General features: G+C 57.2%; 1 protein-coding gene across 1 annotated transcript; it reads right to left on the bottom strand.

Annotated features, from left to right (window-relative positions):
• Positions 1 to 214: 214 nt before the first annotated feature.
• Zc3h12a (zinc finger CCCH-type containing 12A) lies at positions 215 to 9,035 on the bottom strand. Its single transcript, XM_048434451.3, has 6 exons — positions 8,899 to 9,035; positions 7,739 to 8,212; positions 3,578 to 3,717; positions 2,454 to 2,688; positions 1,894 to 2,000; positions 215 to 1,724 (listed from the first exon to the last, which is right to left on the bottom strand). Exons 2-6 carry the CDS (start codon positions 8,176 to 8,178, stop codon positions 859 to 861), a joined length of 1,788 nt encoding a protein of 595 aa, XP_048290408.1. The 5' UTR covers positions 8,179 to 8,212; positions 8,899 to 9,035; the 3' UTR covers positions 215 to 858.
• Positions 9,036 to 9,549: the final 514 nt, after the last annotated feature.

Below are 9,549 nucleotides of genomic sequence, written 5' to 3'. Positions count from 1 at the left end.
CTACCCCGCTGAAGCCTCAGGGCTCTCTGTTATCACTTCTGCTTCCGCACCTGTCACCCGCTGTGTCCAGGGACATCCCACCTCCCATCCGGGCTCAGCTCCTAGGGACCAACCAATTCTGGAAACCTCCTGAGGACAGGGAATGACGTCAGATGGCTCCCCCAGGGTGAAACCCCTTACCCGTCCCCCCAGCATATCAGAGACAGCTAGCTCCTCAAGGACTCACAATATCCTTTATTTTTGTCATTCTTTCCACTTAAAATATTTCAATTTTGTATCTGTACACAGCATACATGTGTCCTCCCACCCATGGGGAAAGGTAACAGGTATAGGGACAGAGGGCCTTAGGGCCCTGGTGGGGTGACGGGGTAGGTGGACAGAGCGGGCGGGTGGGTTATAAGAAGCATCTTGCTTACTAACATGAAGCCTCATGCCCTGTGAAAAGGGATGAAGCCGCATTGGCTTGAGGGGGGCCTCGGAGGGCAGGCACATGGTGCCCAACTTGCCGGCGGTGCCGGCGTCCCAGGGACAGGGTGGAGGGTGGGGTCTAGTTCAGGCCTCTGCTCCCCTAGGCCTCCCTCCCCGCCCTCTGAGAAAAAAGAGGGTTTGGGCATCAGCCACGGATGGACGGCCTGACCGGCAACGTCTCCTTAAATGACAGAGATACAATGTGTATCAACAGGGTGATCGCTTCTGACCCATGCGGGATAGATAGAGGTGCCACAGGGCCAGAACCAATCCTATGGGATCTTTGGTTTGAGGATTCTCTTGCCAGCTCCATTCGTCCCTCTTCCAAGGTAGGCCAGGGGCTGGGGACCGATCTATGATGCCTGACAGCCCCTTGAGCCACCTCCTGGCTTACTTACTGAGGTGCTGGGACTTGTAAGAAAGGATCTCAGCGGCCAGCTGCTGGGGGTCCAGGAGCTGTGGGAAGCGCCCCATTACAGCTTCTACCAGGTGTGGGGGGAAGACGCCACACAACTTGGTGTACACACCAGCCCTTTCTTTGGCCCTTTCGCTCACCCTGCCCCAGGGGGCCCCACTAGCCCCTGGGCTGGGCCTCTGGGGCTCTGGAAGGACTGGGGTAGGTGAGGGCAAAGGGTACGGTTCAGACCAGTACTCTCTGGCTGGAAAGGTGGGTAGCTGGGGCACATAGTCGGTGGGCACACTGAAATGGCCAGCACCCATGGGCTGTCTAAAGGGAGCAAAGGCAGATGCTGCTGGGAGCTCAGACCCATAGGCGTGATACCCAGCATAAGGACCCCGAGTAGAGCCCGACTCCCCAGGGCTGCCTCCTCGCACCCCCCACAGTTCCGACATCTGGCTCTCCAGGGAGCCAATGCCTGAATCAAGGCACTCCTGGGAGGTGTATGGCAGTGAATCCAGGGTGTGCGGGAGCCACTCCGTGGGCCCAAAGCTGCCCCCACTAACAGGGAGGCTCCTGCCAGCCGTAGTAAAGGTCTGTGTGGAGCCTTCTTGGTGGGGGCCCGGGGATGATCTGGCCCCCAGTTTTTTCCCATCTAGGCTTCTCTGCTCAGCTTCTGGAGAAACAGAGCGGGGCTGAGAGGCAGGGGAAGGCCTCTGGCCACTTTTGTCCTTCACTGGGGTCCTGGGGGGTGAGAGGAGGGCATTAGCACGGAGCTCATCAGCCACGGAGCGCTGGGGGCGGCTCGGCCGCTCAGGGTGGAAGAACCGGCACTTGATTCCATAGGTACACTTCCTCCCTGCAAGAAGGACAAAGAGTGTCTCGAAATGGGGCCAGAGAGAAGAGGAGGCTCAGGGACTTGGGGTGTAGGTGGTCTCCACAAGGAAGCCACCAGGATACAGGCCTAGGTGGATGGGCAGACAAGAGGCAAGGTACAGAAGGCTACTGAAGACGGAGCTGGGTCTCACCATAGGGACATGGCTGCTTCCTGTGTTCAGAAGGCAGTGACCTCTTACGCAGGAAGTTGTCCAGGCTAGGCCCATGCCGTCCCAAAGGGTCATCAGGGGGCATGAACCTGTGGTAAATAAAAGGAACTCTCAGGAGAAGGAAGCCATGAAGAGGGCCCAAGGAAAGGGCTGGATAGCCAGGCTTCCTGGGGAGAGATCAGCCCCCAAACTGCCTGTCTGCAGCAGGATGCCCCAATTCTGAGTCTGCAGTTGGCTCACCCCAAAAGGAAAAGTTCAGAGGGGTATAGCTCAGGGTTATCTTCCGGGCACTCCCCAGGCTGTGGGGAGCCACAAGCTAACTGCATCTTGGGATGTATGCTACCTTAGACTTACTGGAGAGAGCCATGGAGGAATGCACTGGGTCTGTCTTAAGCTAGCTTCAACCCCTAGCCCCCAGTCAAAAGCTCTGCTGGCCCCAGCTTTTTCTCCATTACTCATGTCACTGCCTAAGCTGCAACCCAGACCATGGGCCCACAGGGTCCACCCCCAGCATTTCTCCCAGTCCTCCAGCAGTGACGTACTTGTCATTGACGAAAGAGTACATGAGTAGCCGCTCCTCGATGAAGCGCTTCCACTCCTGCCTCTCGCCTTGGAGGTCCCGGTATGTGTCATTGGAGACTACCACCCCGTCGGATTCATAGGCCAGCTTCACAATGAAGCGGTCGTCATAGCACACCACACGCTTGCCACCTACACGCCGAGATGGTGTGAACACCAGGATCTTCTTTTTCTCTAGTTCCCGCAGAATGTGCTGGTCTGGGGATGACAGAGGTGCAGGTCAGGGGCCCCTGGGGACCCTGAGACACCCGACAGGGCTCCATGGCTCACAGTGGCTGGGCTCAGAGGCTGTTCACGCCAGTTTCGAGAGGACAGAAACCAGGCAGCCATGTGGAAACCAAGTGCACCTGTGTGCAGGAACATCCCATTCAGCAGGAGCGCTGAGCCCAGAGTGGCTCTTCCTGCTTCCCCTCTGGCCTGTGCCCCCTGCCTGTGCCCCCTACCACAGGGGTCCAGGAAGAAGTGTACTGGCCATGTCCCTCACACACTCAGAACAACGCTCCCATCCTTGTTCAGAAGAGGCTCAGGAGTCCCCAGCCTGGCCCAGACTTCTAAAGAAGCCGTCTCTCGTGGGGGGGGAGGGGCTGCGCAGCCTGAACACACCATGCATTCACGCTGTGCTGGGTTAAGCACTTCTATACCGTCTCAATTGCTCCTCTGGCAGTGTTTGGTGGGTGTTGTCAGCACACCTCCACCCTGCCCCATTTCACAGCCGAAGAGCTCATGGCTCAGAGCACAGCTACGTAAGACCCTTGTCTGGGTTACTCAGGGCCAAGCCTCTCACCTTGTCTTCTTGGCCCAGCACCCACAATCTCAATCATGAGGCTATATTTATATTGCCCCTCTGCCACTGGGGATGCTGAACGAGGAATCCCTCTCCAATAGGATGAGAGAGATACCCCAAGACTACACAAGGTGACTCCCAGCCATTCTCAGCTGAGCTGGACTGCTGAAGGCAGCAGGCATTGGAAAAAGACAGGCTGGTCCTTGTTTATAATCTAGAAGGTGCTGGCCCTATTCAAGTACTCTTTTGGGGAGCACCAGGGTCGCTGGTACAGTGAGGCCATCCCACTTCCAGCACACATACCTGTGATGGGCACATCTGGCCGAGGCTGTTCCTTCCTCCATGATGGTACAAACACGGTGATGTCTGTGTGGCCCCGCTCCAGAAACCAGTTCACAGCCAGCAGAATGCCCCGACAAGAGAAGACTTCCTTGTTCCCGTGACTGGAAGAGGAGGGATAAGTTAGCTCACAGAGTAGCCTGTCTGTGGTCACCCAGGCCGGAGCAGAAGTGGGAAGTAGGCCACGCTCTAGCACTGCTTGGCCTTGCTGGGTAGCTGCAGGACTCAGTCCCTGGCTCTCTGCCTATAGGGCCTAAAGCCTTGTCCCTGGGCCCATTCCCACAGCGCCTGGTGGCCAGCCCCAGATGGGACTTTCCCTAAGATTCCATCTCCTCAAAGTGTGGATCCACCCAGGAATCTAGCCACACTGGCTCCCCACGTAGAGGGGGGAGGGTCGGGCCACTTGCAACATATCTGGGGGTGGGTAAAGGTGATGGGAGACTTGGGGATCCTGCCCTACCCAGAAGCCACAGGGTCCACGGGGACACAGATTTGCACATGTAGGCTGAGTCACTCAACACTACACAGCAAGGAGGCACCAGCGGAGGAGGAGGGGGCGGGGGAGGCACCAGCCATGTTAAGCAGGAGAGAAATCAGACTGTTCCGGATTAAAGTTCAGTCTATACACAAGGTCTCAGCTGGCTTGGGTCCCCAAAGGGTGCAGGGAAGGAGCATGGGGAGTCACCCTTCTACAGGGGTCAGGAAATAACAGCCAGGAGGCACTCCAGGAAATTTTCAGGGTGAAAGTGAAAGGCCACTGCTTTTCCTCTCAAGAGGCCAGTTCCCTGCAAGCCTGCCCCTCCCTGCATGTCTGCGTGGGGGGGGGCAGTGCCGCCGCCCCAGGGAGGGTGTGACTCCTGGCAGAAAGATGGGCAGGAAATTGCTGGAGAACTCTGCTTGCTCACAAGAAGGGCTGGGGCATCAGGCCTTGGCCTTGTTCTATCTAAACATGGCTTTCCTCAGAAGCAACCTAGCTGGCTCCTAGGCTGCCCTAGCCTGTGTCTCTCTCTGCCCGCAAGCTTGGTGGAGGGCACCTTTCTTAGACAAGCCATTTCACAGCAGGGGGCTTGAGGCTAAAGACAGCTGGTAAGGTGGAGTTCCTGGAAGTGCTGAAGGGGACTCCCTCCCCAGCAATCCCAGCCTCCGGTTAGCCCCATAGCGAGCAACTCAGACTCATATTTGGCAAATAAAACAGAATAAATGTTACGCAAAAGAGGCAAGTCCATGGCAGACCACATCCTGTGGGTAGCTTTGGGGAGAGGGGGGTGATAGCTGGAGTCCCAAGAGAACAGAGTGGGGAGTGGGGCAGCTGGAGGCATGGAGGTTATCTGGTGGGGGGGGGTAGGCTGGGGTGAGACTCCAGAGTCTCTAAGTCTCTGAACTGTAGAGGAAACAAAGTCATCTCCAAGGCAACACTTCCAACCCCCTCCTTCCCCGCCTCCTAAGTAGCCTGCTCACAGTGGAGTCAAAACTCACAGGGAGCCGCAAACCTGGCGCTCTGTGTTCTCCCTGAAATCATCAAGCCCACAAGAAGTGTGCTGCTATTACCCTCCCCTTCCCCTCTGTTCAGAGGGTCCAGAGAGGGTAACTTAGTCACCAAGGGTCACACAGCAACCAATGTGATCAGAACCACTCCCGTTGGCATTCAGGTACCAACAGCCCTGATGGCTGCGAGGGCACCGGGTCCACCTAGACCATCTCAGTGCTGGGAAGGAGACTCCACGACACACACACAAGTACACACAGTGGGGCTACTGGATCACTGTCCTTTCCCTTACAGAAGATGCGGAGACAAGATGCGACAGGAGTTTCAGAACTCAAGCATCAATGGCGTACATTCTGCATATGGAGAGGAAGGGACACCCTGGAGCCAGAGAAATGATGGGCTCAGCAAATCCTTACACTTCCTTTCGGAAGCCAGGTGACATGTCAAAACCTCTGAGGAACATCCCCGTCTGTGGTGGCCCCATCAGACTGTCTCCTTCCCTGGGCCATCTGTTGTCTCCCCCAGATGTGAGGTAGTCTTCTGAGTGTGCATATCCACATGTCCCCTGACCTCTCTGTGGATTCACGGCCCCTCCTGGACCAGCTAAGTCAAATTTGAGGATCTCCCGATGTACTGCCTCTGGGCATTTAACCCCCTGGCTGGGGACAAGTCTCCTCTCAGCAGTGCTGGTACCGGAATGTTCCCTCAGCAGGTAGTCAGAGCCCTATTCTTGGCAGCAAGAGCACTTGAGGCCTGAGGCCCAGAACACCCGCCCGGACAACTCATTCAGCTCACTGCACTGCAGGAAGCTTGGTTGGCCCAGGAAAACCAACTTCCTCCCATCATCAGAGTCCCGCAGGCCCCTGGGTCGGGGCCCCTACCCAGGCTTATGGGCTGGGCATATGGAAGACTCCAGCTCCTGCCCAAGGACAGGGCAGGGTTAGCCTCCCCAGGTAAAAAGAACAGCATGGGCTGGGTCTAATGAGCGCAGGAAAATTCCCTTAGAAGGAAACAGAGGTGAATTTCCCCACGATTTGCATATGGTGGGGGCTAGCCCTTGTGTGTGTGGGGAGCAGCAGGGTAGGAACCAGGCAGCTGCTGAGACAGGAAGTGTGAGGCTGGAATTCCCCTTCCGTGGCCACCCCAGCTCAGAAACCCCCAGCAGATAGGCAGGCGGGCAGGCAGGCCGGCAGACAGTAGCAGTCTGTCTCTTTGGTATCAGCTCTCCTGAACCCCTCCACTACTGCCCCTCCTCCCGCCCTGGCCCCTCCTTCTCCTGCCCAGGATACAAATACACGTAGCACATGGCTGCCCACAAGACACCCAGCCCACGATTCCTAGGGGAGGTCTCCAAATTCCTCCCCTATCTCAGAACCTCTGAGAACGGCAGCCTCGGAAGGGACAAGTTGGACCAGCTGCCCTCTGGCATGGAAGCCAGCGTTTCTCAGCCTTCCACCCAAGATCAGTTCATTTTAAAGATGTGAAGACGGACCCAAAGGTGTTGAAGAGGGCTGCCCCCATGTACCAACTAAGTAGGGCCAGGGCCAGCCAGACAGCTCACTTGACCCAGCTGGGTTGAGAGTAGGTGGGGACCAAATGCCAGGTAGGGAAGAAGCTGGCATCGTGACAAGTCCACCTGGTACAGCCCTTGGGGCAACCGGGAAAGAGACTTCCCCTCTTCCTGTTCTCTTGCTGGGGTCTCCCCTGGTCCCTGCCAACAGGAACTTTTCCTTGTGTGTGATCCACCCAGGCCTGACTCACCCAGTTGTGCAGGCAACTGGGAGAAAGCAGGACTGGAGGGTGCGGCCTGGATGGAAGGGAGAAGCCAAGGGCTCCTTAAGGTCAGAGGCAGCCTGGCTCAATTTCTGCCTCCACCCCGCCTCCTTCCCTGAGCAATCTGCAAAGATCTGGGAACCCCCTGAGATGAGCCCAGCCCAAGCAATATCAGTTCGGCCAATATAGATCTCATCAGGGCTCACGTGAGTCCAGAGCATTGGGCCACCTGCACACACCCAGGGAGCCAGATCCGGCCAATAGATCACACCTGGTTAGGGCTAGGACGCTCGCAACAGTTAACAAAGTCTTGCTTCTGTGGGAGCCCAAGTCTAGGACAAGGAGGTCCCAGAGGGCTCAGCCACTGGAGGACAACTATTCGCTTAATACTTACAACTCTCCACGTTTTATGCATTTTCTTCCTGAGAGGAAAGACTGAGGACAGAGTGAAGAAACGGCTCTACTGGGTTAAGCGACTGGCTCCCAGAAAGCTCGAGCCCACAGGCCATTCCCCCTACATTGTCCTGCCTCATGTCAGAGGCAAGAAGAGGACTGGTCTCAGGAGAGACCACAGTACAAAGTACACTCTGGGCACAGAAGGCTGAGTTTGAATGCTTGCTGCTCATTTATCAAGGAGCGTGACTCTGGGCAAGGGTCTAAGCTCCTAGTTTCCTTCTTAGGACATTCATGAAATACTCCAAGAAGTCCTAAGGTTTTAGGGAGCCTCCTGGCACATGGCGGGACCTCACAGGAAGCGTTTGCAGTCCCTCACCAGTCCACGAGGAAAGCCAAGCTTTTTTTTTTTTTGTCCCAAAGGAAGAGCCACAGACACTTCCACAGGTCCTCTCCACAGAACTGACACATACCTCATGGCCACATTGCTTCCATCGATGACCACGGGCCTCAGGTCACTGCCCTCCTTGTCCTCCTCTGGGAGTGAAGGTTCTAGAGAGGAAGGTTTGGGGGTGCTTCCGCCCCTGGGCACCAGAGGGAGCTGGGGGCAGGGGTCTGTGGAGGCCTGGCACTCCCTCTCAGTAGCTGAACCATGCTTCACCAGCTCCCCCAGCACCGTGTTGGTATCTGCTTGGACCCCCAGCTTCTGCAGGACACTGTGGATCTCGGAGGATGAGTAGCCCAGCTTCCGAAAGAAGTCCACCTTCATCTGCAACTCAGCAGAGGCTTCTTTAGCCTCAGGGTCCTGGGCTGGCTGTGGGCGACCCCGGCAGCTATGGCTGTCCTCAAGATCCCACAGACTCATGGTGGGACTGGCTTCTCGGACAGGCTTCTTTCCCCAGGGGTCACTCATATCTCAGATTCTTGGAAGGCGTCCATCACAGTTCCTATTGATCAGACCACAGCGTTAGGGGCAAGGAATACCCACTGTGGCTCTTTCAGCCTCTCTCCCCCACAGGATAAGGTAACATGAACTGAGCTGTCACTAACCAAAGCCATCCTCCTATGTCAGCTCAGGCTGTGATCTCAAGAGCTCTCGGCAAGGAGTTATTCTTATATAGGGGAAACTGAGGCACAGGCAATAAGAATTTACTCAAGGTCATCAACTCAGAGTTTGTGACACAAAAACTTTCAACTTGTCTGACTCCACCCCCAAACTCGGCTTGTTCCACAAAGGGACCCAGGAGGCAGGGGCGGGGCTCTCAGAAGGGAACTGGGGGCTGGAAGTGCGCAGGGGACCCAGGGGCTTCCCCGTTGTGGCCATCGCCTTCGTTCTAGAGTGCCTTACTAAGAGCCCAGGGCCGGAGTCCCATTCCGGGAAGGACAAGTTTCCGGGGTGACCCACAGGGAGAAAAGTTGCTGGGAGACTCTGGTTGGCTACCAGGCCCGATGACGCGAGGCGGCCCGGGTTGGAGCCTTGCGCATGCTGGGTGCCCCAAGACACACCGCTCCACTCACCGGGGTAAACTCGGCAGGGGTCCCCGCGATCCGCGATGGAGACGCGGACCGCGACCCTTTCGAGGCCGGACCCAACACAGCGCGACACTTATGCCACCCCGCAACACTTACTCACCCCTCCGAGTGACGGACGCAGCCCGTAGAGCGTCCATGGAGCCGAGTCCCGAGCTCCGACTACACCTTCGTAGCCGCGACAGGCGGGCAGGTGCTTTAAGGGCCGTGACGCGGAAGCCGGGCAGGGCCGCCGCCCCTTCCTGCTCCGCCTCGCTCCTGCCCCGGCCCCGCCCCTGGCGGCCCGCACTGGTCCCGCCCCGTCCCTGACCAGACCCCGCCCCAGCATCCTTAGCCACGCCCCTGGGCACTCCAAGTCTAGGCGGCTTGGAGCTTGTGCCACCCGATTGCTTAAGACAGGCGCTGCAGATACAGGTTCTACGCACTGTGCAAAACCGGAATAGCACGGCCTCGATGGTTCAGCTCAACAACTTGACAGGCCCACCGACCTGATCCAGACTTCCAGGTGCACAAGTGAGGCCACCGCCATCGGAGGTCGCACCTTCCTGTTAGGTGGAGACCGGGTCACTCCATTTCAGTCCCATAGGCTGTGTCTGAAGCCCATTCAGAGATGGAGCCACACTCAGGGTCAGGGGCACTTTTCCTGAAATAAATACCTTCCCAAGACAGGAGGGCACCACCCCAACAGATGCACAGTGGTGGAGGAAAAGCCAGGGAAAGGAGGGACATTGGCGCCAGTCTCTTTGGGAGAGTT

Source organism: Myodes glareolus, chromosome 3 (assembly GCF_982192425.1).
Source record: "Myodes glareolus chromosome 3, mMyoGla1.1, whole genome shotgun sequence".
Taxonomy (NCBI): domain Eukaryota; kingdom Metazoa; phylum Chordata; class Mammalia; order Rodentia; family Cricetidae; genus Myodes; species Myodes glareolus.
The sequence above is the reverse complement of the archived record's forward strand: the minus strand, read 5'-3'. Positions and strand labels throughout refer to the sequence as shown.